The sequence below is a fragment of the Mauremys mutica genome, chromosome 17, assembly GCF_020497125.1.
Source record: "Mauremys mutica isolate MM-2020 ecotype Southern chromosome 17, ASM2049712v1, whole genome shotgun sequence".
Classification (NCBI taxonomy): domain Eukaryota; kingdom Metazoa; phylum Chordata; order Testudines; family Geoemydidae; genus Mauremys; species Mauremys mutica.
This window is the reverse complement of record NC_059088.1, coordinates 6,516,001-6,543,678: the sequence shown is the minus strand read 5'-3', so window position 1 is coordinate 6,543,678 and position 27,678 is coordinate 6,516,001. Positions and strand designations below refer to the sequence as shown.

Sequence of the window (27,678 nt, the reverse complement as noted above, 5' to 3'; positions counted from 1 at the left end):
GCTCCGGGGTCTAGGCTGGGGAGCTGGGGGTGTTTTGGCTGGAGCAGTGGCTGGCCAGAGCGTTGATGATCACGGCTGGGGGTGGCCCCGCCTGTGGATGTCTGGGTGAGGGTCAGCTTGGAGGGCTTTGCTGCTTGTCACAAGGTCAGTGCGAGAGGGAACCCAGCCTGGTAAAACAGAGCTCAGCAATCCCCCACTTCCAGGTTGCACCCTGGGGCGAGGGCGGAGTGTCACACTGGGTTTACAGTGCAGTGTGGTGGCTAGAACATGGCTTGGAAACCCCAAGTCCACTAGCCGGGGTCCCACAGACCTGGGTTTACGAGGCCGTGTGGACATACCCTGAGTGGTTCATGGAAATGGGATACAGGCACCGGTCCCCACCAGTCCCAGGGGAGAAGGTTGGCTGGTTGCAGGGGGCAGGAAATGGGGTGTGCAGCTTGTCCCTTCCAGGGGGTGCTGGCTCTAACCCAGACTCCGGTTTAGGGTTGCCAACTTTCTAATCGCACAAAACCAAACAACTTAGCCCCACCCCTTCCCCAAGGCCACTCCCCCTGTCCCACCCCTTTCCTGAGGCCCTGCCCCCCACTCACTACATTCCCCCTCCCTCAGTGGCTCGCTCTCCCCCCCACTCACTTTCACTGGGCTGGGGCAGGGGTTGGGGTGTGGGAGGGGGTGAGGGCTCTGGCATGGGGCTGGGGATGAGGGGTTTGTGGTGCAGGAGGGGGCTCCAGGCTGGTGGGTGGGGCAGAGGAGTTCAGGCTGTGGGAGGGGGCTCTGGGCTGGGGCAGTGGGTTGCGGGGGTGAGGGCTCCATCTGGGGGGAGAGGCTCTGGGGTGGGACCAGGGATGAGGGATTTGGGGTGCAGAAGGGGGCTCCAGGCTTGGGGGTAGGGCAGAGGTGTTCAGGGATGGGGCTCTGGGCTGGGGCAGGGGGTTGGGGTGCAGGGGGTGAGGGCTGTATCTGGGGGTGCAGCATCTGGTGTGGGGCCAGGGATGAGGAGCTTGGGGTGTAGGAGGGGGCTCTGGGTTTGAGGGGGGCTCAGGGCTGGGGCAGGGGGTTGGGTGCAGGGGGTGAGGGCTCTATCTGGGGGTGCAGCATCTGGTGTGGGACCAGGGATGAGGAGCTTGGGGTGCAGGAGGGGGCTCTGGGTTTGAGGGGGGCTCAAGGCTGGGGCAGGGGGCTGGGGCACAGGCTTACCCCTGGCAGCTCCTGATCAGCGGCGCAGGGCGGGTAAGGCAGGCTTCCTGCCTGTGCTGATTCTGCACTGCGCCCCAGAAGCGTCCAGCAGGTCCGAATCCTAGGCAGAGGCATGGCAGGTGGCTCTGTGCACTGCTCTCACCTGCAGGCACCGCCCCCGCAGCTCCCATTGGCCGCGGTTCCTAGCCAATGGGAGTGCGGAGCCGGTGCTCGGGATGGGGGCAGTGCATGGAGCCCCGTGGACCCTCCGCCTAGGAGCCGGACCTGCTGGCCTCTTCCAGGGTGCAGCGCAGAGTCAGGACTGGTAGGGACTAGCCTGCCTCAGCTCCGCAGCGCCGCTGACCGGACTTTTAACGGCCTGGTTGGTGGTGCTGACTGGAGCCACCAGGGTCCCTTTTTTAAGTGGGTGTTCCCGTCGAAAACTGGACGCTCCGGGCAGGGGGACTGGCTAGCTCAGGGGGTGGGCAATGGGACAGCACCAGTTTCAGTGCTGTCCTGATCGTACAGCCGTTCAGTGGCCTGAGTGGGAGCTGCGTGTGCTGGGTCTCTGTGCCTGAGCAGGAAGGGTCAGTAATCGGACATGTGCCCTCAGTGATGGGAGCAGCCGAGTGGCTCACACTGTACCTGCCAGGCCCCAGGTCCCAGGTGCCCTGCTTCTGCTGCTCTCCTCTGCCACCTGCCCCTTGCTGCCATGGCCGCTCCCCTGGCTCGCAGGGCCCTGCTGGGCCTTGAACCTTGGGGCAAGCACAGTGTCTGGGAGGGGCTGGTGGGTAATGAGGCATGGGCTGGGAGTCAGTAAGGACAGGCTGGGGAGCGTGACAGGGGGGCTTTGCGTGGGCAGCGGGGAGATGGGCATTTCTGCGGGAGGGGCGCACAAGGGCAGGGACCGAGGGCTGCTGAGAGCAGAGGCAGCGCGAGCTGGATCCGGGGCGGACGCAGCTGTCTCTGGAATCCCACCGGGATCCGCAGCCTGTGCCATGCAGAGGGCCTGTGCAGTGGAGCCCAGGGAGTCAGAAGGGACGGGATGGGGGGCATCATGGATGGGAATCCCCCGGGGGCTGGAACCAGGTTTGAAGACCTGGATGTTGGAAACCATCAGGGTTGCGACTCCCTGTGGAGCTGTCGAGACCAGGCGGAAGTTCTTGCGTGACTGAGGAAGAGTCCTGCAGCGCAGCAAACCGGGGCGCACACGTCCCGAGCCCTGCTGCCCACCAGCGCCAGCCAGCTCTGCTGGCAAAGCCTTGTCCCCAGGGGCCTTCAGGGCCTGCTGCTGGGTGGGATCAGACGCCCCCATGTTCCCGGGGTCTCCAGGAGGAGGGGTGAAAGCACGAAAGGCCGGAATGGGGGGTGCAGTGCCAGTGAGGGGCAGGAAGTCTGGCATGGCAGCAGAGGGGGCCAGCTGGGGGGAATTTCTCAGCACCATCAAGGCCTCGGCAGCCTCCTTCTGCAGCTGCTCTTCGGAGACGGGAGAGAAGACAAGCCCCCTGGTGCACCTGAGCGGGAGGTGAGCCGCGGAGAAAGGAGGCTGAAAGAGAGCGAAGAGACGATTCCCACCTCAGGGGAAGGCCAGACCCGCAGATCCAGCTGAGATCAGCACAGAACCACAGGCTGAGGCCAGGACATACGCACCCCAGCCCAATATAGCCCCCCATTACACAGCTGCTGAGGCTGGTTCTTGGGAAAGGAGCCACGGGGCCTTTCCCCAGAGGAGGCTGCAGTTCCAATCCAGCCCCAGGTTGGCGCTGAATGAAAGATGCCCAGTCGTCTCTCTCTGTTCTGATCACTGGGCGGGGGCTGGAGCACACAACACGTTCCTGTGCAGCGCACTCCCGCTCCTCAGGGACCGGCTGGGGAGCCAGGGACACATACTGGAAAGGAAGCAGAGAACCAGCCGAGGCCGGGATGGATGCCTGAGCTTTACAACCATCCCCGACACCTGGAGCAGCAAGGGAGCATGTGTCAGCATCATGGGGGACACGGGGGGGGGGGGGGGGGCTCTCGGCTGCCATATCTCAGCCTCTGAGGAGGACAGTGTGACGAACTGGGAATGTGCTTAATGTTTTCTCGGAATAGTGTGTTGGTGCCTCAGTGACCCCGCTACAGTTCTTAATATCTAGGTGGTGGGATCAGGGGGTGCGATTGCTGCAGAGGAAGGGGCCAGTGCACCTAAATGCCTGGCACTCTGTCTCCTGGCAACTGATGGCCTGGGCCCCTCCTCTGCAAAGGTGCCAACTGAAGGTGTTGGAGACAAAGGGGTCAGGTGACCTCCTGGCCCGGGAAAGGAGCTGAGCAGAGAGGAGGGACTGGAGGGAGTGTTAGTCTGGAGCTGGCTGGGGACAAGGAGTGAGGGCAGACGTGGGGGTCTGGCTCACTGCCCCCCAGAATGGACCCGGCCGAGGGGTCCGGTTCTCTGTACCTACAAGCTCTGTGTTAGACCCTGTTCCTGTCATTGAATAAACCTCTGTGTTACTGGCTGGCTGAGAGTCACGTCTGACTGCGCAGTGGGGGTGCAGGACCCTGTGGCCCCCCCCAGGACCCCGCCTGGGCGGACTCGCTGGGGGAAGCGCACGGAGGGGCAGAGGAGGCTGAATGCTCCCAGGAGAGACCCAGGAGGTGAAGCCGTGGGAGCTTCTTGCCCTGCAGGCAGGCTGCTCCGAGGGAGAGGAGGCTCCCCAGAGTCCTGCCTGGCTTGGTGGGGAGCAGTTCCAGAGCAGCGCCCGGGGACCCCGTGACAGACAGATCTCAGAGCTACGCACCTGGGCTCCTGGCAGTGTCGACTCCAGGTGGCTGCTCAAATCCATGTTCCCATCCAAGGGACTCAGCGCCAGGCGGCTGGAACAGGCAAGAGACAGTGCATCAGAAAACGCTGTGCTTGGCAGCTCGTCTCTCACTCTGAGTCTGCTGAACCAAAAGCTGCTGGCTGGGGAGAGTCATTTCAGTGTCTGTTTATGGCCCATCTCCCATGCCTGGCTTTCCTATGACATTTACAAATAAACTGTCATGGTGGGAGACACCAGACGGCTCTGGCTGGGAAGCGTATACACAGAGTCTTACAGGTTATTTTTTTCTTAATGTGTGAGCAAGTTTTCAGCCTTTGGAGAAATACTGTGGGGTTAGTTTTGTCTGTGCAGATGTCAGTGACATGCTCTGTTCCAGGACTGGGTGCACACCATGCAAATAAAAGATGCTACCCATAGAGAATACCCAGACTCCATGTCACTGATTTCTCCTCCACGAGGAAGGTGACCTGCGAAGCCCCAGGATTTCGCTCCTGCTAGTCCGAGGGTTAATGCTGATGTTGGCAATGAGACATCAGTGCTGAAAGAAGGGGCAACAGCACTCTCTGGAAATCTTTCCAGATAGAGCCACATCAACCTCTGGCCCTTTAAGAGATGGTTCCAGGCAGGGTGACCAGATGTCCCGATTTTATAGGGACGGTCCGGATTTTTGGGTCTTTTTCTTATATAGTCTCCTATTACCGCCCACCCCCGTCCTGATTGTTCACACTTGCTGTCTGCTCACCCTAGTTCCAGGCATGTGTGACACCCTTAGCTCACCTCCCCAGGTGGAGAAAATTAGCAAAGTCACATGATGACGGGCAGGTCATGTGGCTAGATCAGGCCTCTGGCAGAAGCCTGTGGAGAAAGAGAAGGGAGGCTCCAGAGCAGCGATTTTCAAACTTTTTTTCTGGTGACCCAGTTGAAGAAAATTGTTGATGCCTGTGACCCAACGGAGCTGCTCTCGGTCAATGGGAGTGCCGAGCCGGTGCTCGGGGCCAGGGCAGCGCGCAGAGCCTGTGGCCCCCCTGCCGAGGAGCAGGACCCGCTGCTGGCTGCTTGTGGGGCACAGCACGGTGTTAGAACAAGTAGGGACTAGCCTGCCTTGGCCGGGCAGCACCGCCGATGGGGCTTGTAACGGCCCGGTCGGCAGTGCTGACCAGAGCTGCCGCGACCCAGTGCCTGACATTCCGCGACCCAGTACTGGGCCACGACCCACCGTTTGAAACCCACTGCTGTGGAGAGCCTTGGGGTGGGAGCCCAGGGGAGAGAGGACAGACGCTCAGGAAGGAGTGCTGTGCCCAGCTTGAGACTGGGCGGGGACGACTTTTAGAGTTTGTCTACACTGGCAAGTTTTGTTGCCAAAAACGGCCTTTTGGTGACAAAACAGCGATCGTGTATACACTGCAATGGGACTTTTGTAAACAAAACAGCCCAGTTTTGTCGACAAAAAACTTCCACCCCTGCAAGAGACTTTTGTCTTTTCCCCTCCCTTTATTGTCGACAAACAGCCAGTGTAGACACCACGCCTCTTTTTTCTGATTTTATTGGCCTCCGGAAAGTGTCCCACAATTCCCACGCTGCCGCTCTGGTCAGCAGTGTGAACTCCACTGCCCTGCAGCCAACCCGCTCCTCCCCCTTGCAAGCCCCAGGAATTTTACATCTCATTTCCTGCTTGCTGGCTTCCCAGGTGAGCATGGCTGGCTACCGCACCAAACGGCGCCTGCTTGGACCACTGCTGAGCTGTTGGATCTGATCAGTATATAGGGAGAGGAGTCTGTTCAGTCGCAGCTGTGAGTGACCCGTAGGAATCAGGACACATATGGGCAAATGTCTCGAGGCTTGTGTGAAAAGGGCTCTGATCAGGACACGCAGCAGTGCAGGATGAAGATAAAGGAGCTGAGGCAGGCGTACCATAAGGCGTGGGAGGCAAACCATCGCTTTGTGGTGCACCTAAGACCTGCTGCTTCTATAAGGAACTGAATGCTATCCTCGGTGGTGACCCCACCTCCATCGCCGATTGCCCCGTGGATACTTTGGAGGCAGCAGAAAGGGGGTAACCCGGAGGCTGAAATTCTGGATGAAGAAGTCGAGCTAGAAAAGGACGTGGAGCTCCCAGCAGGGTCGCCCAGTGGGGCAGGCAGCCAGGAACTTTTCTCCATTCCAGAAGTGCTCCATGGGGAGCAGGAAGCAGATGAGAAGCCGGGTAAGTTGCTGTGGCTTGTGTAGGGAATCGAAAAGTGGGAGGCAGGTAGCGTTTTCTGTGAGCTGAACATCGCCCTGTGTAGCTAATCTGCATGGCTAAGCAGGGCGTCGATGGACATCGAGAGCTGCAGGGAATCCTCCAGAGAGAGGCTCTGGAAAGTTTCCAGGAGGTACTTGTTAATCCTCTGCTGCAGATTCCCAGGGACTGCAGCCTTGTTAGTTCCCCCACTGTAGGAACCTGTACCATGACATTTAACCATCACTGGAGCTGGGACCAAAGCGGCACATAGCTGAGCTGCACAGCCAAAAGCATTCAGCAGCTGTGCCCTGGTTTCTCTGGTCACCCGCAGCAGCGCGATGTCAGCCAGCAGGTTGGCCGCATGTGAAAGAGTGTGGGATAATTTTAGAATGAGTTCCCTGCAAAGCTGCCCTGCAAGCCATGACCGTTTTGTCCATACACACAACTGCCTTCCCCCAACTCCCAACACTCACCATGATTGAGGGGCTCGGGGAGCTGCGTGCCTGCCTAGAGTCAGTGAGAAGGTGATAACTACTAGTTGCAAAAGGCCCTTGTTACTGAAAGGCTTAAATCGTTTGCTGGAATGTAACAGTCCCTCTTCTGTGAATTGTCCACAGCAGCCGAGACCCTGAGGAACGCACCACGCACTGCTGCCGACTGGCTTCGGCAGATAAGGAAGAAGCCGAGATGCAGCAAAGAAGACATGTTCAGGGAGGTGCTGCAGCACCATGAGAGACAGACCAGGGACAGAATAAAGAATGCAGTATTTGCTAGGCACATGGCAGAGCGGATGATAAAAGTTATGGTGGATCAGACCGAGATTCTCAAGTCTTTGATACAGCTGCAGACTGAGCAGATCCATGGTCGACCTCCAGTGCAGCACATGCACATGCACAATTCTTTGCCAACCACACCCACCTCTATGCTCACACATTCCTTTTCACTTCACAGCACTCCACCCCCTCTCACAGCTTGGACAATGATAGCTGGAGCTACACATAGTTGTGAGGTTTTACCCTTCTTAACAATCAATAAAGGCCAAGGCATTTAATGGTACAGCGTTTTTATTCTGTGTTCTACAAAAGCGTATAGCAATCAATTCACTCTCGGGAACAGGATTCGAAATCATTGTGTTGCATAGATCTTGGGCCCCAAAATTGTCCATGGATGCACCAGGGAAGCAACTTCAAAGCAGATGTGTTAGTGCCCCTCGTTGTCCAAGTGGTTCCTCAAAGCCGCTCTGATGTTATTAGCAGCCCTCTGGGCACCTCTGACAGCCCTAGCATCTGGCTGTTCAAACTGCAGCCAAGCGCTCGGCCTCAGTGCTCCACACCTGAGCAAACATTTCACCCTTAGAGTCACACAGATTATGCAAAGTGCAGCACGCGGCTATGACTACGGGAATATTATGCTTGGTAAGGTCTAGCCTGCCATTGAGACACCTCCAGTGAACTTTCAAACGGCCAAAGGCACATTCCACTACCATGCGGCACCTGCTCAGCCTGTTATTAAAATGCTCCTTGCTGCTGTCCAGGTGCCCTGTGTAAGGTTTCATGAGCCAGGGCTGTAAGGGGTAAGCCGGGTCTCCCAGGATTACTGTGGGCATTTCCACATCCCGCACTGTGATCTTGTGGTCTGGAAAGAAATTCCCCGCCTGCAGCTTTCTGTACAGGCCACTGTTCCTGAAGATGCGTGCGTCATGCACCTTTCCAGACCAGCCTGCATTGATGTCCGTGAAACACCCCCGGTGATCCACAAGTGCCTGCAACACCATGGAGAAGTATCCCTTCCTATTGATGTACTCAGAGGCAAGGTGGTCTGTGCTTCTCCGCCACAGTTAGGGAAACCCATCTCTGCAAAGCCAGCCACTACTTCATGCACATTTTCCAGAGTCACAGTCCTCCTCAGCAGGATGCGATTTATTCCCCTGCACACTTGGAGTAATACAGCCCCAACAGTGGACTTCCCCACTCCAAATTGATTTGCAGCTGACCGGTAGCAGTCTGGATTCGCCAGCTTCCACACAGTGATTGCAACACGCTTCTCTACCAAAAGGGCAGCTCTCAATCTGGTGTCCTTGTGCCGCAGGTCAGGGGCCAGATCAGCACATAGCTCCAGGAAGGTTATTTTACGTATTTGAAAGTTCTGTACCCACTGGTCTTCATCCCACGCCTGCATGACAGTGCGATCCCACCAATCAGTGCTTGTTTCCCTAGCCCAAAAGTGACAGTCTACCATATGCAGCTGCTCTGTGAATGCCAAAAGCACTGATAAGTTGCTGCCGTCCATATCACACTCGGGTGCCTACGATTCAGCCTCTGTCAGTAACTTTGCGAGTAACTCTACTGCCACGCACAGTGTCTTCACGACAGTTAATAGCACATAGGAGAGAAGTGCGGGATCCATCCTCTCTCACTGCAGATGCTGGCGCGCACTACAAAGACTGACAGTTGGAAAAATGGTGCAAAAGGAAGCCAGAAGCCACTGGAGGGCTGGGACACAAAGCAGTGCATGACGGGACATTTTGCACGTCCCAGGATGCGCCGTGCTCCGTTTCCACCTTCCCACAACACCTAGTGACAGATGGTGTTGCCAGGCACTGTAGGATACATACCCACAGTGCATTGCTCACACTGTCAGTAATGGTGCCTCTAATGTGGACATGATCTGTCGACAGAGGGAGCAAATGTAGACTTGCTTTGGCGACTTTGCTTTTGTCGATTTTTTCATGTCGATATTAGTTTCATCGACAAAACTTGCCAGTGTAGACAAGTCCTTATTTTGAACCCCCGGAAGGGGTGGACTTGTTTCTTTTATGTCCTAGCTGCAGAATGAAGAGGCTGCAGCAGCAGCCAAAGCAGGCTGGATGGTTGGGAGATCCAACCTGCATGAGGGGAAACTGAGGCAGCAGCTAGCCTGAAACTAGATCAGGCTGGTGGCACTGCTACACCTACACTGAGGGTTTAAAGTTGACGGAGGCCCCCTGTCTTCACCATGGGGACCAATAGGTTGATTGCCTTAGCCTCTGGCTAGCCCCCAAGCCTTCCCCATGGGTGATTAACCAGACATGTGGCTATTGGTATGTGTAAACATGGCAGCTCTCTCACCACACAGCTCTGTTCCAGGGGGCAGGTGTTGGGTTTGCTGCTTACAGAGTAGGACTGGTCTAGGCTGGCGTTTAGTGGGACCAGGCAGGAAAGGGGATGGCTCTGGAGTATCTTAGGCTGCCTCCAGCCCACAGATATTGAAATACTCCAGTGCAGAAGTTGCTTCCCATGCGATTTCAGGTTGCTTCTTTTACACGCTGTGAGCGTGCTCCAGCCAGGGTGCTGGCCCTGCAGAAATACACACCCAAGCAGTTCAGTGGATGCAGAGGCTGCTGGTGGGAACCAGGCGGGGCTTGGTGCCTGCTGGAACAGCCGTCCTGGGACTGCCACGAGACCCCCTGGGGCATGTGTCACCTTGCTGCCATCACAACCTGCCAGACAAATACGAGTTGATGTCAGTCAGAGCCGAGCAGCTGAGGAGCCAGCAGTGGAGGCAACTGGGGCTACGGGACACTGCTGACAAGGTGATGCATTCTCCTCCCGGCTAAGGGAGAGTTTCACAGCCGCAGCCTCACTGTGCCCAGCCTTAAAGGGGAGCTGTCGCACTGATGGAGCCCACTAGGGTGACCAGATGAGAGGAAAAAAATATTGGGACACATGTGGGGGTCATCGCTGGTGGAGCAAAAAAAAAAAAAAAGCCGAGTGCTGCCAGCGGAGCAAAAAAAGCCGCTAAAAAAGGAGTACCGCGAAATAGCAGGACAAATTGCGTCCTGACCGGGATGCGGGACAAACGCCTAAATATCAGGACGGTCACGATTTTATCGGGACGTCTGGTCACCCTAGAGCCCACAGGGTCATCTAGTGCGGTAGCCCTGCGCCAGAGCAGGCCAGTGGCCTCGGCTAGCCAGGTATCACTCCCTTTTCTTGCTGCGACTGGTCAGACCCACGGCCTGGTATCCTCCCACCGTCCCTGCCACCTCAGTATCCGTGCCCCCCAGATCAGACCAGTGAGCCCCTCTGAGTCCAGCCCAGTCCTCCCTGCCCTGTCTGTAACCTTTCATCCTGCATCGTAAAGAGAGAAGGAAACACCAGAGGGCACTTAGTCCCTAGGGCTTGTATTTGTGTCATCCTGGAGATGGGGCTACCCACCTGGGTGAGCTGTGAAGCAAAGGGGAGGCTCCTGGGGCAACACCTGGCAGAGGACGGGTGGGGGCAGGGGAAGAGCTGGAAGGAACCAAGGTGCATAGGGCGGCTGGCATTCTCCAAGGGGCCAGGGCAGCTGAGTCATCTCAGGCTGGTGAGGAAGAGGCAGCCAGGGGCTTTCCTAGAAAGCAAAGCAGAGGACACGTGCATACGACTCAGGGAACAGGCAGCTGCTTGGAAACAGCAAACACTGGGATGCAGCAGCCTGATCACACGGAGGAGCTCAAACCCCTCGCTAAGGGGATTCCCCACGTCGGGGGACTGGCAGCGTCAAGGGGAATTGAGAAATGGGATGTGGGCTCTTTCCCTTCCTGGAGGCACCTCGGTTAGCAGGACTAGATGGTTCTGGGGGCATGTGGAATGGATTAAGGGGCCTTTTGCCTCTAGGCGGTGCAGGTTCCAATCCAGACCAAGGTTAGTGGGACTGGATGGGCTTGGAGGGTGATGGAATGGGTTATGGGGCCTTCCCCTCTCTCCAATCCGTACTGGGGTTAGAAGGACTGGGTGAGTGGGCGGGGTTGGGTTATGGGGCCTTCCCCTCTCTCCAATCCATACTGGGGTTAGAAGGACTGGGTGAGTGGGCGGGGCTGGGTTATGGGGCCTTCCCCTCTCTCCAATCCGTACTGGGGTTAGAAGGACTGGGTGAGTGGGCGGGGCTGGGTTATGGGGCCTTCCCCTCTCAGAGACGCCAGTTCCAATCCTATCAGGCCCAGCACCTCAGGGCCACATGCAACACTCTTCCCCCTCATCACCCTTCTGGCAGGTTGGTGACTCCGGTGGCCGGTGGGCCCTGCAGACCCCTGATGGGTAGGTCCAGCCGTGGAGCCCGGCTCTGCATTTTCCTTTGCGGCTGCGGAAGGAGGAGAGCGTGTGAAGAGAAGCTGGATGTGAGCTCTGATGTCGCCCTGAAGTGACCAGGGGGCCATTAGCCCGTCTGAGGTGGTGGGGGGTAGATACACACCTGCAGCTGCTTGCTCCTTTGGCTTGGCCCCTTCGCGGGGATTGGCCAAGCCCAGAGAGGCCACGGCAGAGCCATCCCTGAGCCGCAGCAAACCTCTGGCCAGCTGCTTCCTCAGCTCCGTCTCCTGCTGCCTGCGCAGGGCCACCTGGGCAGCCATGACACGCCGGCGCTGCCTGTAGGGGCGCAGAGAGAGACGGCAGTGCAAACCCAGACCTCCCCCGACGGGTGTCCCCTACAATGGGGCATTGGGGCCAGACTGAGTGCTGGGAAGAGCCCCCCAACCCGCTCCCTGCAGCACCTGCCCCCCAGCCCTATGCTGGGGCATTGGGGCCAACCCTGACTGCCAGGGGAGAGCCTCCCAACCCGCTCCCTGCAGCACCTGCCCCCCAGCCCTATGCTGGGGCATTGGGCCAGCCCTGACTGCCAGGGGAGAGCCCCCCAACCCGCTCCCTGCAGCACCTTCCCCCCAGCATCACGCTGGGGCATTGGGCCAGCCCTGACTGCCAGGGGAGAGCCCCCCAACCCGCTCCCTGCAGCACCTGCCCCCCAGCCCTATGCTTGGGCATTGGGGCCAGCCCTGATTGCCAGGGGAGAGCCCCCCAACCCGCTCCCTGCAGCACCTGCCCCCCAGCCCTATGCTGGGGCATTGGGCCAGCCCTGAGTGCCAGGGGAGAGCCCCCCAACCCGCTCCCTGCAGCACCTGCCCCCCAGCCCTATGCTGGAGCATTGGGGCCAACCCTGACTGCCAGGGGAGAGCCTCCCAACCCGCTCCCTGCAGCACCTGCCCCCCAGCCCTATGCTGGGGCATTGGGCCAGCCCTGACTGCCAGGGGAGAGCCCCCCAACCTGCAGCACCTGCCCCCCAGCATCACGCTGGGGCATTGGGCCAGCCCTGACTGCCAGGGGAGAGCCCCCCAACCCGCTCCCTGCAGCACCTGCCCCCCAGCCCTATGCTGGGGCATTGGGCCAGCCCTGATTGCCAGGGGAGAGCCCCCCCAACCCGCTCCCTGCAGCACCTGCCCCCCCAGCATCATGCTGGGGCATTGGGGCCAGGGGCAGCTCCAGACCCCAGCACGCTGAGCGTGTGCTTGGGGTGGCATGCCGCGGGGGGCGCTCTGCCGGTCGCCGGGAGGGCGGCTGGCGGCTCCGGTGGACCTCCCACAGGCTCCACCTCCACCGGCTCCGGTGGACCGGCACGCCTGCGGGAGGACCACCGGAGCCACGGGACTGGCGACTGGCAGAGCGCCTCCCGCGGCATGCCGCCCTGCTTGGGGCGGCGAAATGTCTAGAGACGCCCCTGATTGGAGCCAACCCTGACTGCCAGGGGAGAGCCCCCCAACCTGCTCCCTGCAGCACCGCCCCCCCCCCCCCCCCGCAGCATCATGCTGGGGCATTGGGCCAGCCCTGACTGCCAGGGTAGGGTGCCCCCTACTGAGCCCCCACCCTGCTCGCTGCAACACAGTGGTATTGGGCTCAGCACTGACTCCGTGGGGAGAACGCCCCGGCACGTACAGAATGAGGATGCACTTGTCACACTGGCAGCCCTGGAACTGGCAGCCCTTCTTGTGGCCCTTGAGCAGGACACGGATGCCGTGGTTGCGGCAGCGGGCACAGGTCGGGGAGCGGGCAGGGGCAGGCGGGGCACAGTTGTCCTGGGCACTGCCGTCATCTGTGGTGGAGTCCGAGGGGCAGCACTGAATGCGCGGCCTTGCTGTGCTGGAGGGGTCGCCGCTCTCCTCCATGGTCCGTGAGCCTGAGGGGGGAGCAGTGAGTGAACACAAGGGCCATTCCTGACCCCAGGGACAGAGCCCAGGCCCTAGGCATGCCCATAGCTGCTCAGCTCAGACAAAGCAGGGGGCTGGGGCCCTGCCTCAGGATCTGCCCCCGACCCCCCTCATCTTGTGCACCAAGGGTATGGCTTGCGTCAGGGTCAAGATCACATATGGGCCATGCATCCTGCACCCCTGGCCGCCCCACTGTCACTCTGGCTCCGAACACGCGACCCCCCACCTCCCATACAATTCTGCGGCAAAGGGGTGGGACTGTCAGGAGAGTGGGGGGCATGGGGTGATAATTGTTACAGGCTGGCACTGTTGGCTGCGCGGGAGTTGACGTCCCCGTGCGGTGGCCAGGGTTGCCTTGACGTCACAGCGGGGCATCTGTTGAGGAGGCACACGTGGGGCTGGGGAAGGTGCCACTTATGGCTAGATGGGTGAGGGTTCTTCTGTGGGGCGGCAGACAGGGTAAGTCACCATAGAGTGGATGTGTAGGGGGGGTTGCAGTCGCCATGAGGCCTAGCATGGCCCGGCATCACTATGAGGGAAGAATCTTTTGTAAGGGTTGACGTTGCCGGGGGTGGCTGTGTGGGGATGTCTACCAGGGAACGGCGTTGCCGTGGGGGGTTGGTATCCCTGGGGCGATGGCTATTGCCAGCCAAGTGCTGGCTGTGCGCTGGGGTTGACATGACCGCAGGGAGAACGGCCTGGCTCTATGGGGGGCAGCCCTTGGTACCTCAGGGCTCATTACTTTGCAGAGGGCTCTATATGCCAGTCTCTTCCCCCTACACTGACTGAACCTAACCAACCCTGCCTGCCTCAGAGAGCCAAGGAGCCAATCACAGCGCCTCTTTCAACCGCCTTTCACCAGTGGACCAATCGCCCTTCTCCTTTCGTCTCATTTTCTAGCGGATGTCCAATCAGAGGCGATGACCCTTTTCCCGCCTTTGGGCAGCTAATCAGGCTCGTGCTCCCCTCAGAGTCAAGAGTAGTTCGAGCGGCCTCTCTGTTCCCGCGCTCCCTGGGAGCCAGCCAATCAGCGGCGGATGTGCCTCAGATGGGATAACAGGGGAGGAGGGACCCGCCTGCGGTCGGGACCGAACCATTTGGGAGAAGTAAAGGGGGAGCCACTGAGCCGAACCATTGTAAACGTAGGAAGAAGAGCTGCTTCCTTGTGTACATGGGAGTTAATGAGGAATGAACCATTGTGCAAATGGGGACAGAACCATTTTTTTGGGGGGGGGAATAAAAGGGTAGAGATGGGGACTGAACCACTGGGTAAATAGGGGGCTGAAACACTGCCCCATAGAGGTGCCATCCCCCAGGATGCACATGTCTCTGGAGGGGCCCCACCAAGATAATAATTCCCAGCATGCAATGGGCCAGTGCAGCCAATGGAGGCGAGTAGTTCCCAGCATGCAATGCACCAGTGCAGCCAATGGAGGCGGAGTAGTTCCCAGCATGCAGTGCACCAGTGCAGCCAATGGAGGCGGAGTAGTTCCCAGCATGCAATGCACCAGTGCAGCCAATGGAGGCGGAGTAGTTCCCAGCATGCAGTGCGCCAGTGCAGCCAATGGAGGCGGAGTAGTTCCCAGCATGCAGTTCACCAGTGCAGCCAATGGAGGCGGAGTAGTTCCCAGCATGCAATGCGCCAGTGCAGCCAATGGAGGCGGAGTAGTTCCCAGCATGCAATGCGCCAGGGCAGCCAATGGAGGCGGAGTAGTTCCCAGCATGCAGTGCACCAGTGCATCCCATGGAGGTGAGGGCCGCCAGCAATCACTGCTCCCAGAGCCAATAGCTCCCATCATGCAATGCTGCAATGTAGCCTGTGGGGATGGCAGCTCCCAGAATGCACTGCTTCATCTGAGATTTGGCCTTTGAAAGGGTCATACTCTGCTGGAACCCATGGAGGTAAAGCGTTCCCAGAATGCACTGCTCCCACATGACCTAGGGAGGGGACAGTTCCCAGCAGGCATTGCTTGTGTGGGGCCCATGGAGGCGGCAGCTCCCAGCATGCACCACTGCAGAGCAGCCCATGGAGGCGGCAGCTCCCAGCATGCACCACTGCAGAGCAGCCCATGGAGGGGACAGCTCCCAGCATGCAGTGGTGCATGCTGGGGGCTGCAGCCTGGCCCAGCAGAAATGGCAGAGTGGTCTTATCCCTAAGGCCAGGACTGTTTTCCCCAGGTTGGGGCGCTGGTCTCAGTTCTCCACTAAATCCCTGCTGAGGGACTCAGCTTGGCCTTTGCGCAGTCAGCGGGTAAGACATTGCCCTTAACTTCCTGTCCCAAAGTGCTGCTGGTCATGGTGGTAAGTTGCTGCCGTGCCCTATTGCAGAGGGGCCATGTCCCAATGCCGGGCGAGGGGTCCCCTATAACCACCCCCCACCCGGTCCCCATATAACCAGCCCCTGCCCCACCCCAGAGGGGCCGCGTCCTGTGCCAGGTGAGGGGTCCTCATATAACCAGTCCCCACCCCGTCCCCGTATAACCAGCCCCTACCCCACCCCAGAGGGGCTGCGTCCTGCGCCGGGCGAGGGGTCCCTGTGTAACCAACCCCGCCCCACCCCAGCGGGGCCGCGTCCTGCGCCGGGCGAGGGGGTGTCTGCATGGGGGGCTGCCAGTCTAGCGTTTGTTCAGCAGCGGGGGCGGGGGAATCGTTTCTCGTTCTCATTTAGTTCCTGACGGTGGCAGCAACGACATGAGCAATAACAGATCAGCGCTGAACAGAGCTTCAAACTCCCCTCCCCGAGCCAGGGAGAGAACCCAGGAGTCCTGGACCCCACCCCCGCCCCCGAGCCAGGAGAGAACCCAGGAGTCCTGGACCCCACCCCTGCCCCCGAGCCAGGGAGAGAACCCAGGAGTCCTGGACCCCACCCCCGCCCCGGAGCCAGGAGAGAACCCAGGAGTCCTGGACCCCACCCCCGCCCCCGAGCCAGGGAGAGAACCCAGGAGTCCTGGACCCCACCCCCGAGCCAGGGAGAGAACCCAGGAGTCCTGGACCCCGCCCCCGAGCCAGGAGAGAACCCAGGAGTCCTGGACCCCACCCCTGCCCCCGAGCCAGGGAGAGAACCCAGGAGTCCTGGACCCCACCCCCGAGCCAGGAGAGAACCAAGGAGTCCTGGACCCCACCCCCGCCCCCGAGCCAGGGAGAGAACCCAGGAGTCCTGGACCCCACCCCCCCCCCCGAGCCAGGGAGAGAACCCAGGAGTCCTGGACCCCACCCCCGCCCCCGAGCCAGGAGAGAACCCAGGAGTCCTGGCTCCCGGTAGGGTCACTGATGTAACGCCCAGTCTCAGGGGTAGCCGTGTTAGTCTGTATGCACAGAACCGCCGGGGCCGCTGGCACCGTACGGACTAGCCCAGTGATTGGGGCAGCCGCTTCCTGCCAAATCCATCGGTTAGTCTCTAAGGCGCCGCCGGACCCCGCACTGACTTAACGCTGCTTCACTGCGGGGGGGGGGGGGGGGGGAAGGGGGGTCAGCCGCGAAAGAGAAAGTGAAAGTCCCGCTGCCCACAGCCCGGGGCACTTCACAGCTTGCGGCAGCCCAGCGCGGCTCCAGCCAGGTTTGAGCCAGGACGCCTGGGTTCTCTCCCCGGCTCTGGGAGGGGAGGGGAGGCTGGTGGTTAGAGCAGGGGGGCTGGGAGCCAGGACTCCTGGGTTCTGTCCCCAGCTCTGGGAGGGGAATGGGGGCTGGTGGTTAGAGCAGGGGGGGACTGGGAGCCAGGACTCCTGGGTTCTCTCCCCCGGCTCTGGGAGGGGAGCAGGGTCTAGTGGGTTAGAGCAGCGGGGGCTGGGATCTGTCATCAGCCTTGCCGCTACTCCGTGCCTCAGTTTCCCCTTCTTTGAAACAGGGCCAGTCAGCTTCCTGCGGAGGGGCCGTGTGGCTGGAGAGCGGGTCCCTTCTGCCCCCTCCTTGTGCAGAGGGGGTGCCCTGGGGTGGGCCTGGCACTGGTGGTACTAGCTGGCCGAACACCCACAAATCCCTCCTTCCGCAGCACAGGTCTGGGGCCGGGGCCCTGGGCTGGTCCTGCTCCCGGAGAGCAGAGGGGCCCAAGCGATTGGCCAGACCCCAGATATGGGCCAGGCTCTGTGGGCGACAGGCATCCCCGGTGCACAGCCTGTGGTGTAACACTGTCCCTCTCCCCCAGCCCCTGTGCCCGGCCCCCCCACGGACGCCATGGAGCCCGTCTGCCTGGTAGAGCCGGTGCCCAGCTCTGGTGCCCTGCGGGTGAACCCGGCTGCCCTGGGCCTGCTCCGGGTCCTCGCCCGGCCCCTCCACGTCCTCGCCGTCTTCGGGCCCCGCGGCACCGGGAAATCCTTCCTCCTGGACCGGCTGGTGGGGCAGGGCGAAGGTGAAGGGTCCCCATTGCTCCCCCTTCCCTCTGCCTGCGCCTCCCCCGACCCCCTCCTGGGCCCCCCCCATCCTCCTGCCGGGGCCTCCAGCAACCCTCTGCCTGGGCCTCCCCCATCTCACCCCACCCCTCTGCCGGGGCCTCCCCCATCCCCCTGGGCCTCCCCCGACCCCCTCCTGGGCCTCCCCCATCTCACCCCACCCCTCTGCCTGGGCCTCCCCCATCTCACCCCTTCCCTCTGCCTGGGCCTCCCGCTTCTCACCCCACCCCTCTGCCTGGGCCTCCCCCATCTCACCCCACCCCTCTGCCTGGGCCTCCCCCATCCCCCTGGGCCTCCCCGACCCCCCCCCGATCCCCCCGCCGGGGCCTCCCCCACCCCTCTGCCTGCGCTTCCCCCATCTCACACCTTCCCTCTGCCGGGGCCTCCCCCATCTCACCCCTTCCCTGTGCCTGCGCCTCCCCCATCTCACCCCACCCCTCTGCCTGCGCCTCCCCCATCTCACCCCACCCCTCTGCCGGGGCCTCCCCCATCCCCCTGGGCCTCCCCCGACCCCCTCCTGCGCCTCCCCCATCTCACCCCACCGCTCTGCCTGCGCCTCCCCCATCTCACCCCACCCCTCTGCCGGGGCCTCCCCCATCCCCCTGGGCCTCCCCCGTGCGCCGCCTGGTCCTCCCCCATCTCACCCCACCCCTCTGCCTGCGCCTCCCCCCTCCCCCTGTGCCCCCCTCCCGGCCCCCCCGGGCCTCCCCCGATCCCCCTGCCGGGGCCTCCACCAACCCTCTGCCTGCGCCTCCCCCATCTCACCCCACCCCTCTGCCTGGGCCGCCCCCATCTCACCCACCCCCCCCTGCCTGCGCCTCCATCACCTCACCCCACCCCTCTGCCGGGGCCTCCCGCATCCCCCTGGGCCTCCCCCGACCCCCTCCTGCGCCTCCCCCATCTCACCCCACCCCTCTGCCTGCGCCTCCCCCATCCCCCTGGGGCCCCCTCCCGGCCCCCCCGGGCCTCCCCCGATCCCCCTGCCGGGGCCTCCCCCATCTCACCCCACCCCTCTGCCTGCGCCTCCCCCATCTCACCCCACCCCTCTGCCTGCGCCTCCCCCATCTCACCCCACCCCCCTGCCTGCGCCTCCCCCATCACACCCCACCCCTCTGCCTGCGCCTCCCCCGACCCCCTCCTGGGCTTCCCCCGATCCCCCTGGGCCTCCCCCGACCCCCCCGATCCCCCCGCCGGGGCCTCCCCCATCTCACCCCTTCCCTGTGCCTGGGCCTCCCCCATCTCACCCCACCCCTCTGCCTGCGCCTCCCCCATCTCACCCCTTCCCTGTGCCTGGGCCTCCCCCATCTCACCCCACCCCTCTGCCTGCGCCTCCCCCATCTCACCCCTTCCCTGTGCCTGGGCCTCCCCCATCTCACCCCACCCCTCTGCCTGGGCCTCCCCCATCCCCCTGGGCCTCCCCGACCCCCCCCCGATCCCCCCGCCGGGGCCTCCCCCACCCCTCTGCCTGCGCTTCCCCCATCTCACACCTTCCCTCTGCCGGGGCCTCCCCCATCTCACCCCTTCCCTGTGCCTGCGCCTCCCCCATCTCACCCCACCCCTCTGCCTGCGCCTCCCCCATCTCACCCCACCCCTCTGCCGGGGCCTCCCCCATCCCCCTGGGCCTCCCCCGACCCCCTCCTGCGCCTCCCCCATCTCACCCCACCGCTCTGCCTGCGCCTCCCCCATCTCACCCCACCCCTCTGCCTGGGCCTCCCCCATCTCACCCCACCCCTCTGCCTGCGCCTCCCCCATCTCACCCCACCCCTCTGCCTGCGCCTCCCCCATCTCACCCCTTCCCTCTGCCTGCGCCTCCCCCATCTCACCCCTTCCCTGTGCCTGGGCCTCCCCCATCTCACCCCCCCCCTCTGCCTGGGCCTCCCCCCTCTCACCCCCCCCCTCTGCCTGCGCCTACCTCATCTCACCCCACCCCTCTGCCTGGGCCTCCCCCATCTCACCCCTTCCCTCTGCCTGGGCCTCCCCCATCTCACCCCACCCCTCTGCCTGCGCCTCCCCCATCCCCCTGGGCCTCCCCCGATCCCCCTGCCGGGGCCTCCACCAACCCTCTGCCTCCCCCCATGCCCTGCCTGCGCCTCCCCCATTCCCCCAGCCCTGGACAGAGCTGAAGCTGGACTTGGGGGGTCCCTGTGGGACCAGCCCACCCAGTGTCTCCGATGTCTGAGCCCTGGTGCGAGGAGTGTGGGGAACGCGGAGGGGGGAGTCCTGGCTGCACTGGCTGCCCGGAGCCGCGGCGGGATCCCTGGCACAGCTGGGGTGTCGGCCAGAGGGGGCCGGGCTGCTCCGGAGGGCCGGGCGGGGGAAGCGAGTGAGGGGCAGCGCGCGGCGTGTCGCTGGGTGGGGAGAAAAAGGGGGATCTTGGGCAGCGCCAGGGCGGGCGCCTACACTGGCCCTCCCAGCTCCGCTTGGGGGGGAGGTGGGTCAGAGCAGAGGCCCGAGGATGAGACCTCGGAAGGGGGGGATGTGACCCATGGCAGGACGGGGGGGAGGGGAGCCCCGGCGGGAAGGGGGGAGGGGAGCCCCTTCGAGAAGCAGGGAGGGGAGCCCTGGTGGGAAGGGGGGAGGGGAGCCCCTTCGAGAAGCAGGGAGGGGAGCCCAGGCGGGAAGGGGGGCCGTGACCCATGGGAGCCGGGGGGAGGGGAGCCCCGGCGGGACGGGGGGAGAGGTGCTCCGGCGGGACGGGGGGCCGTGACCCATGGGGGAAGGGGGGGGAGCCCCGGCGGGAAGCGGGGAGGGGAGCCCCAGCGGGAAGGGGGGAGGGGAGCCCCGGCGGGACGGGGGGAGAGGTGCTCCGGCGGGACGGGGGGCCGTGACCCATGGGGGACGGGGGGAGGGGAGCCCCGGCGGGAAGCGGGGAGAGGAGCCCCAGCGGGAAGGGGGGCTGTGACCCATGGGGGACGGGGGGAGGGGAGCCCCGGCGGGACGGGGGGAGGGGAGCCCCGGCGGGAAGGGGGGCTGTGACCCATGGGGGAAGGGGGGGGAGCCCCGGCGGGACGGGGGGAGGGGAGCCCCGGCGGGACGGGTTGTCCGGATACGCTCAGGCTGGAATAAGGCGTCAGCTGTGGCCGTGAGGGGAATTCACCAGGAGAGCCGCGTGCTGAGCGTCTCCGTGGCGGGCGGGGCGGGGCTCCCGGCGACCGGCTCTGGGCTGGTTTGGGGGCCGGTCCCTGGGCTGGGCTGTCAGGGATCAGGCCGGATGGTCACAGGGAATCGCAGCGTCGGGGCTCAGACAGACCCTGTCGGGGCTGGGCTCGCTTTGCTGCTCCTGCCCCAGCGCCGGGGGCTGCCAGGCCGTATTGCCGCGTTTCTATCCCACCGCTGGCCTCGCTCACCCTCCGTCGGCGCCTGGCCGACCCCCGTCCCTGACCCCTCTGCCTGGGCCTCTCCCGTCCCCCACCCGCCTGGGCCTCCCCCGTCCCCCGCCCGCCTGGGCCTCCCCCGTCCCCCACGTGCGCCTCCGTGACCCCTCTGCCTGGGCCTCCCCCGTCCCTCCGCCCGCCTGGGGCCTCCCCCGTCCCCCCGCCTGCGCCTCCGTGACCCCTCTGCCTGGGCCTCCCCCGTCCCCCGCCTGCCTGGGCCTCCCCCGTCCCTCCGCCCGCCTGGGCCTCCCCCGTCCCTCCGCCCGCCTGGGGCCTCCCCCGTCCCCCAGCCCGCCTGGGCCTCCCCCATCCCCCACCCGCCTGGGGCCTCCCGCCGCCTGGGGCCTCCCCCATCCCCCACCCGCCTGGCCCTCCTGCCGCCTGGGGCCTCCCCCATCCCCCACCCGCCTGGGGCCTCCCCCGTCCCCCACCCGCCTGGGCCTCCCCATCCCCCACCCGCCTGGGGCCTCCCCCGTCCCTGACCCCTCTGCCTGGGCCTCCCCGTTCCCCCGCCCGCCTGGGCCTCCCCCTCCCCCACCCGCCTGGGCCTCCCCCATCCCTCCGCCCGCCTGGGGCCTCCCCCGTCCCTCCGCCCGCCTGGGCCTCCCCCCTCCCTCCGCCCGCCTGGGGCCTCCCCCATCCCTCCACCCGCCTGGGGCCTCCCCCGTCCCTCCGCCCGCCTGGGGCCTCCCCCGTCCCTCCGCCCGCCTGGGGCCTCCCCCGTCCCTCCGCCTGCCTGGGGCCTCCCCCATCCCTCCGCCCGCCTGGGCCTCCCCCATCCCCCCCCCGCCTGGGCCTCCCCCCTCCCTCCGCCCGCCTGGGCCTCCCCCAGCCCTCCGCCCGCCTGGTGCCTCCCCCATCCCCCCCCCCGCCTGGGCCTCCCCCATCCCTCCGCCCGCCTGGGGCCTCCCCCATCCCTCCGCCCGCCTGGGCCTCCCCCATCCCTCCGCCCGCCTGGGGCCTCCCCCATCCCTCCGCCCGCCTGGGGCCTCCCCCGTCCCTCCGCCCGCCTGGGGCCTCCCCCGTCCCTCCGCCCGCCTGGGCCTCCCCCGTCCCTCCGCCCGCCTGGGGCCTCCCCCATCCCTCCGCCCGCCTGGGCCTCCCCCATCCCTCCACGTGCACCTCCGTGACCCCTCTGCCTGGGCCTCCCCCGACCCCCCTCTCCCCACAGCCCCCACTCAGTGCCCCTCTCTCTCCCCACAGGTTTCCCCCGCTCCCCGGGGATCTGGGTGTGGTGCCTGCCCCACCCAACTCAGCCCGACCAGGCCCTGGTGCTGCTGGACACGGAAGGATTCTCCGAGCAAGAGGTAGTGGTGTCTAGTGGTTAGAGTGTGTGCGCGGCAGGGGGCTGGGAGGCAGGACTCCTGGGTTCTCTCCCGGCTCTGGGAGGGCAGTGGGGTGCCGTGGTCAGAGGAGGGGGGCTGGGAGGCAGGACTCCTGGGTTCTCTCCCGGCTCTGGGAGGGCAGTGGGGTGCCGTGGTCAGAGGAGGGGGGCTGGGAGGCAGGACTCCTGGGTTCTCTCCCAGCTCTGGGAGGGCAGTGGGGTGCCGTGCTCAGGCCCGCTGCTCATGCCGTTGCAGGGCGAGGAGACGAAGCTCTCCCGACTCTTCCTCCTGAACGTGCTGCTCAGCAGCGTCTTTGTCTATAACACCAGGAGTGAGGGCGACCCCCAGAGGCAGCTCGACCGCCTGACGTATCCTTCCCAGCACGACCCCCCCGCTCTGGGGCTGGCGCCCCTGGAGGGGAAAGGCCTCGTGTCCCATTCCCTGCCCCCCTGTGCCAGCTGGTCCCCCCACCCTGGGGCTGGAGCAGGGTCAGCGCCCCCTGGAGGGGAAAGGCCCCTTCTCCCGTTCCCTACCCCCCTGAGCCAGCCCGTCCCTGCCCTGGGGCCGGATGGGAGCTGGTGACCCAGAGGGGACAGGCCCCATGTCCCATTCCACCCCACCCCCCTGCCTGGTTCGGTTCCCGTCGCTCAGCCCTGTCTTTTCCTTCACGGCGCCCCCCGCAGGTACGTGAGGGATCTGCCCCGGGTGGTGCACGTGCTGGACGAGTGCCCCTGGGAGAACAGCTTCCTCCTGAGCAGCGTGCTGCCCGACTTCGTGTGGTGCCTGCGGGACGTGGCGCCCGACCCCTGCCTGGACGAGGCGCTGGAAGCCACGGACCACGAGCTGGACTCGGCTCTCAGCTCCCCGCAAGGTGCATGGCCGTCGGGGCCCTTCCCCCGGCGGAGGGGAACCCCGGCGTCCGGGTGGGTCCCCAGCCCGGCTCAGGTTCTATCCTGCCTCCCCAACTCACCCCTGCCATCTCAGAGGGGTACAGGAGCCCGCTTCACTTCCTGTCCTAAACGAGCACTGGTGTGAAACAGCCCCCACACCCCGCCCCAGAGCGGCCACATCGCTGCGCTGGGCAAGGGGTCCCTGGATAAACAGCCCCCACCCCCCATCCCAGAGGTGGCTGCATCTCCATGCTGCAGGAGGGGTCCATGTGTCAACAGCCTTCGTGTCCTGCCCCAGAGCGGCCACATCTCTGCCCTCAGCACCCCCTGCCTCTCGGTGTGACCCCAGGGTTCACCGCCGCCCCCTTTCTCTCGCAGATTCGGAGGACTCCCCGTCCAGCTGCGTACAGAGGTTCTTCCCCTGCCGGAAGCTGTTCCGTTTCTGCTCCCCCCGAGGGGATGGAGGGCAGGGCGAGCCGCCGTCTCCCGCAGGCCAGCTGCACCCCCTGTTCCAGGAGCAGATGGGGCGTTTTAAGGACTACGCCCTGAGCCGGAGCCCTAAGACTGTGGTGGGGAACAGAGCGGTTGATGGGGCGTGTAAGTGTCTGGCTGGGGGTGGGTGAGCAGCCTGTGGGATGTCTGTACCGCGCCTAGCGCAGTGAGGTCATGGGCCCAGACCGGGAGGCCTCAGTGCTACCGTAAAACACCTAATAAATAGCAATCCTAGTGTACAGCGCCTAGCGCAACCGGGTCGTGTGCCAGGACCAGGGCGCCTGGACACTACCGTAATACACCTAATAAATAGCAGTGATAATTCTAGGTGAAAACTCAGGAACCTGGGTACTGCTGGACACATTTTTTTGGTGAAAAATGCAGATTTGGCAGCAGAGACGTTTCCCCTGAATTCCCTTTGCTTTCTCCATATTGTTGGTGTAGGGGAACCCCCCCCAAACTTCCCAAAACGGCAGAAGTCTGGTTTTTGGTTCAAAACAACTTTCCATTTTCAGATTTCCTATTTTATTTAAACCGAAAAACTGTCCCCAAAGCCTGGGGCTCTCGGGGTGTCGGTGGAACGTTCCCTTTGACCCGAAGTGTCAGGTTTTTGGCTTTTCAGTTGCCTGGAAGTTCTGAGCAGTTTTATTCTTTCGTTCGATCCGAAACAATTTGCTTTTTTTGGAATTGCCAGGACCCGAAAGCCCATCAGTCGCCCAGTTCTGGCCCCGTCCTCGGGCTGGAAAATCACCAGCCTCGATGGCTGGGAACGAGGGACTCAGCTGCCTGTAACGATAACGATCCCTGGCTCTTCTCTAGTGCTTCCCAGCCATCCATTTCCAAGGGTCAGCACCATTGTCCCCCTTGTACAGCAGGGGAAACTGAGGCACAAAGCAGGGCTGTGACTTGCCCAAGCTCCTCCAGCGCAGAGCCTGGGCCAGAACCCAGGAGTCCTATCCCACCCTGCAGCAGCTGCACAAACCTCAGTACCTGAGCCAGACCAGGGCGGACAGGAGCCCCCAGCCCACCGAATCCTGGTCTGTCCTTTCTCTCCAGTCCTGGCTGATTTCCTGGAGCGCATCGTGGACCTGCTGTGCCGGGATGAGCCCGTTTTCTTGAGTGAGATCTGCAGTGGCCTGCAGGTGAGGGAGAGTCTGGGCGGAAGCGGGCTGGGCGCTGGGAGAGGCAGAGGGGCTCATGGGGGGGGCGGGGTCCCATGGGATCTGGGCGGTGGGTGGGGGCTGGGCGCTGGGAGAGGCAGAGGGGCTCATGGGGGGGGGTCCCATGGGGTCTGTGCGGTGGGTGGGGCTGGGCGCTGGGAGAGGCAGAGGGGCTCATGGGGGGGGGGTCCCGTGGGGTCTGTGCAGTGGGGGGGGCTGGGCGCTGGGAGAGGCAGAGGGGCTCATGGGGGGTGGGGTCCCATGGGGTCTGTGCAGTGAGTGGGGGCAGAGAAGGCTCCAGTTAATGGGGGGTTTCTGCTCCCAGCAGGAAGGCAGCAATGACTCCGTGGGGTACCCAGTGGACCCCATGGGGGGCGCCCCACCCAGCAGAGCAGCAGCCAGCACTGCCCAGCCCCCGGTGCCAGAGCCCAAGGTCAGTCGGGGGCAGCCCCAGGGACTGGGGGGAAGGGGGGTGGGGGGACCGTTCCTGGTTCCAGCTCGGCTTAGAGAGAGCCGGGGGTTGGTCCGCATGGGGGCGGGTGCAGGGAATTGGGCTGAGACCCAGCAACTCCTGTCACACATGGAACCAGTTATAGCCATGGAGCATCGTAGCTAGGTGGGAGCTGGCGCCCCCTAGTGGGGCAGGGCCCCGTGTCCCATCCCCGCCCCCCTGAGCCAGCCCGGCCCTGGGGTGCGTCGGGGCTGGCGCCCCCTAGTGGGGCAGGGCCCCGTCTCCCATTCCCGCCCCCCTGAGCCAGCCCAGCCCTGCCCTGGGGCGCGTCGGGGCCGGCGCCCCCTAGTGGGGAAAGGCCCCGTGTCCCATTCCCCGCCCCCCTGAGCCAGCCCGGCCCTGCCCTGGGGTGTGTCGGGGCCGGCGTCCCCTAGTGGGGACAGGCCCCGTGTCCCATTCCCGGCCCCCTGAGCCAGCCCGGCCCTGCCCTGGGGTGCGTCGGGGCTGGCGCCCCCTAGTGGGGACAGGCCCCGTGTCCCATTCCCCACCCCCCTGAGCCTGTCCCTGCCCTGGGGCGCGTCGGGGCCGGCGCCCCCTAGAGGTCGGCGCTGAGCGGCTCTGTGGCAGGTGACGGGCGCCTCAGCCCTTTGCCGGGCGGTGGATCCGGCCGTGCTCTCTGGCTCTCCATGACGTATCTGCCCCTCTTTGCCTCTCCCGCAGAGGGAACACGTGGTCCCGCTTCAGGCGTCTCGACCCGCCCTGCCGGTCCTGGCCAAGGTGAGTGGCCCCCGTCGGCCCAGCCCCAGCCCCCTCCTGGCTGCCTTTGGGGGGAGGCGGAAACAGCCCCTCCATGCCCCCTGCTCCCAGCCTCACTTCGCCCTGCCGCCCCCAGGGTGCCCCCGGCACGGCACAGCCAGGCGCCATGGAGGAGCCGATGTGCCTGATCGAGAACAGCCGGGACGGGGAGCTGCAGCTGAACCAGGCAGCCCTGGCCCTGCTCCAGAGCGTCCGCCAGCCCGTGGTGGTGGTGGCCATCGCCGGGCTGTACCGCACCGGCAAGTCCTACCTCCTGAACCGACTGGCCGGCAAGGACCGGGGAGGTGAGCGCTGGGGAGGTGCTCGGCTGTGGGGCTGATCCAGGGGGCAGGGACGGGGGAGGATACCAGGCTAGACGGGCCTGTTCCCTGCACAACATTCTCCGTTCCACCCACGCTCTAGGGGGCGCCCAGCCGTACCCCGTTCCTAGGGCTCGGCGTGCGCTTTGTGGGTCTGCAGGGCCTTACCCAGCAATACCCTTCTCCTCTGTTTATCAGCAGTCACCAAGCAGAACCCACCGGCTAATCCAATGGGGGGGTTTCTACACACCATAACTGTAACCGTGCTGCCCACCCCGTGTGGGGCGTTTGCACATGTGGGGCACGTTGAGGTACGACCCTGGGCCCGTTGAACCCGGAGAGGCCCTGCTCAGTTTGCTGCAGAGAGCGTACTGGGGATATAACAACTTGTTCTGTACGTGACGGGATCCCCGGGGTGCAGCCTGGGACCGCTGGGCCCCCCTAACTCTCCAGCCTGGTCTGTCTCCCACAAGGCTTTGCTAGTGACCGGCAGCAATCCCCTCCCGGCGCTGTGATCACTCAGCACAGCCGTGTGTGGAGCCCCACACGCAGCCAGACTCCCAGGGCTGGTCATGGATCACACAGGGACAGGCCCCAGCTCCCAGCCCTGTACCCCAGCAATGTACCGTCTTGCCCTGCTCAGGACGAGCAGTGCAGATTTATTCATAGAATCATAGAATTCAAGATCAGAAGGGACCATTATGATCATCTAGTCTGACCTCCTGCAAGATGCAGGCCACATAAGCCGATCCACCCACTCCTGAACTAATTCTCTCCCTTGACTCTGCTGTTGAATGCTCCAAATCATGATTTAAAGACTTCAAGTAGCAGATAATCCACCAGCAAGCGACCCCTGCCGCATGCTTCAGAGGAAGGCGAAAAACCTCCAGGGCCACTGCCAATCTACCCTGGAGGAAAATTCCTTCCCGACCCCAAATATGGCGATCAGCTGAACCCCGAGCATGCGGGCAAGACTCTCCGGCCAGACCCTCTGGAAAAAGGCTAACAATATCCTATCAGTGACCCTTTGTACTAATTACCAGTGTGGCATGTTATTGACTAAACCTGTTATCCTATCATACCATCCCCTCCATAAACTTATCCAGCTTAATCTTAAAGTCATGGAGGTCCTTCGCCCCCACTGTTTCCCTCGGTAGGCTGTTCCAGAATTGCACTCCTCTGATGGTTAGAAACCTTCGTCTAATTTCAAGCCTAAATTTCCTGACTGACAATTTATATCCGTTTGTCCTCGTGTCCACATTAGCACTGAGCTGAAATAATTCCTCTCCTTCCC

General features: G+C 63.7%; 2 protein-coding genes across 2 annotated transcripts in view; one reads left to right on the top strand and one right to left on the bottom strand.

Moving 5' to 3' along the window:
• Window positions 1–1,810: 1,810 nt before the first annotated feature.
• On the bottom strand, window positions 1,811–13,779 carry LOC123351876 (doublesex- and mab-3-related transcription factor C2-like). The gene is made up of 7 exons (XM_044991559.1): window positions 12,921–13,779; window positions 11,410–11,582; window positions 11,165–11,298; window positions 10,395–10,569; window positions 9,550–9,676; window positions 3,954–4,029; window positions 1,811–2,722 (listed from the first exon to the last, which is right to left on the bottom strand). Exons 1-7 carry the CDS (start codon window positions 13,148–13,150, stop codon window positions 1,811–1,813), a joined length of 1,827 nt encoding a protein of 608 aa, XP_044847494.1. The 5' UTR covers window positions 13,151–13,779.
• Window positions 13,780–14,130: 351 nt separating this feature from the next.
• LOC123351635 (guanylate-binding protein 1-like) overlaps window positions 14,131–27,678 on the top strand; it is a 45,157-nt gene continuing 31,609 nt past the window's right edge. The window contains exons 1-10 of the mRNA XM_044991124.1: window positions 14,131–14,942; window positions 17,334–17,537; window positions 22,155–22,258; window positions 22,532–22,644; window positions 22,960–23,147; window positions 23,545–23,763; window positions 24,715–24,800; window positions 25,144–25,251; window positions 25,990–26,046; window positions 26,162–26,369. Of these exons, the coding sequence (XP_044847059.1) occupies window positions 14,510–14,942; window positions 17,334–17,537; window positions 22,155–22,258; window positions 22,532–22,644; window positions 22,960–23,147; window positions 23,545–23,763; window positions 24,715–24,800; window positions 25,144–25,251; window positions 25,990–26,046; window positions 26,162–26,369 (1,720 nt within the window). The 5' untranslated portion in view covers window positions 14,131–14,509. The remainder of the gene's footprint in view (window positions 14,943–17,333; window positions 17,538–22,154; window positions 22,259–22,531; window positions 22,645–22,959; window positions 23,148–23,544; window positions 23,764–24,714; window positions 24,801–25,143; window positions 25,252–25,989; window positions 26,047–26,161; window positions 26,370–27,678) is intronic.

Excerpts from the sequence above, each read along its gene's own strand:
- LOC123351876 (XM_044991559.1), bottom strand. The coding sequence starts at position 13,150 with ATGGAGGAGAGCGGCGACCCCTCCAGCACAGCAAGGCCGCGCATTCAG. Across the intron at positions 11,583-12,920 it reads GACAAGTGCATCCTCATTCT|GCAGCGCCGGCGTGTCATGG; the intron begins GTACGTGCCGGG and ends GCGCCCCTACAG. Across the intron at positions 9,677-10,394 it reads TTGCTTCACAGCTCACCCAG|GTTGTGATGGCAGCAAGGTG; the intron begins GTGGGTAGCCCC and ends TTTGTCTGGCAG.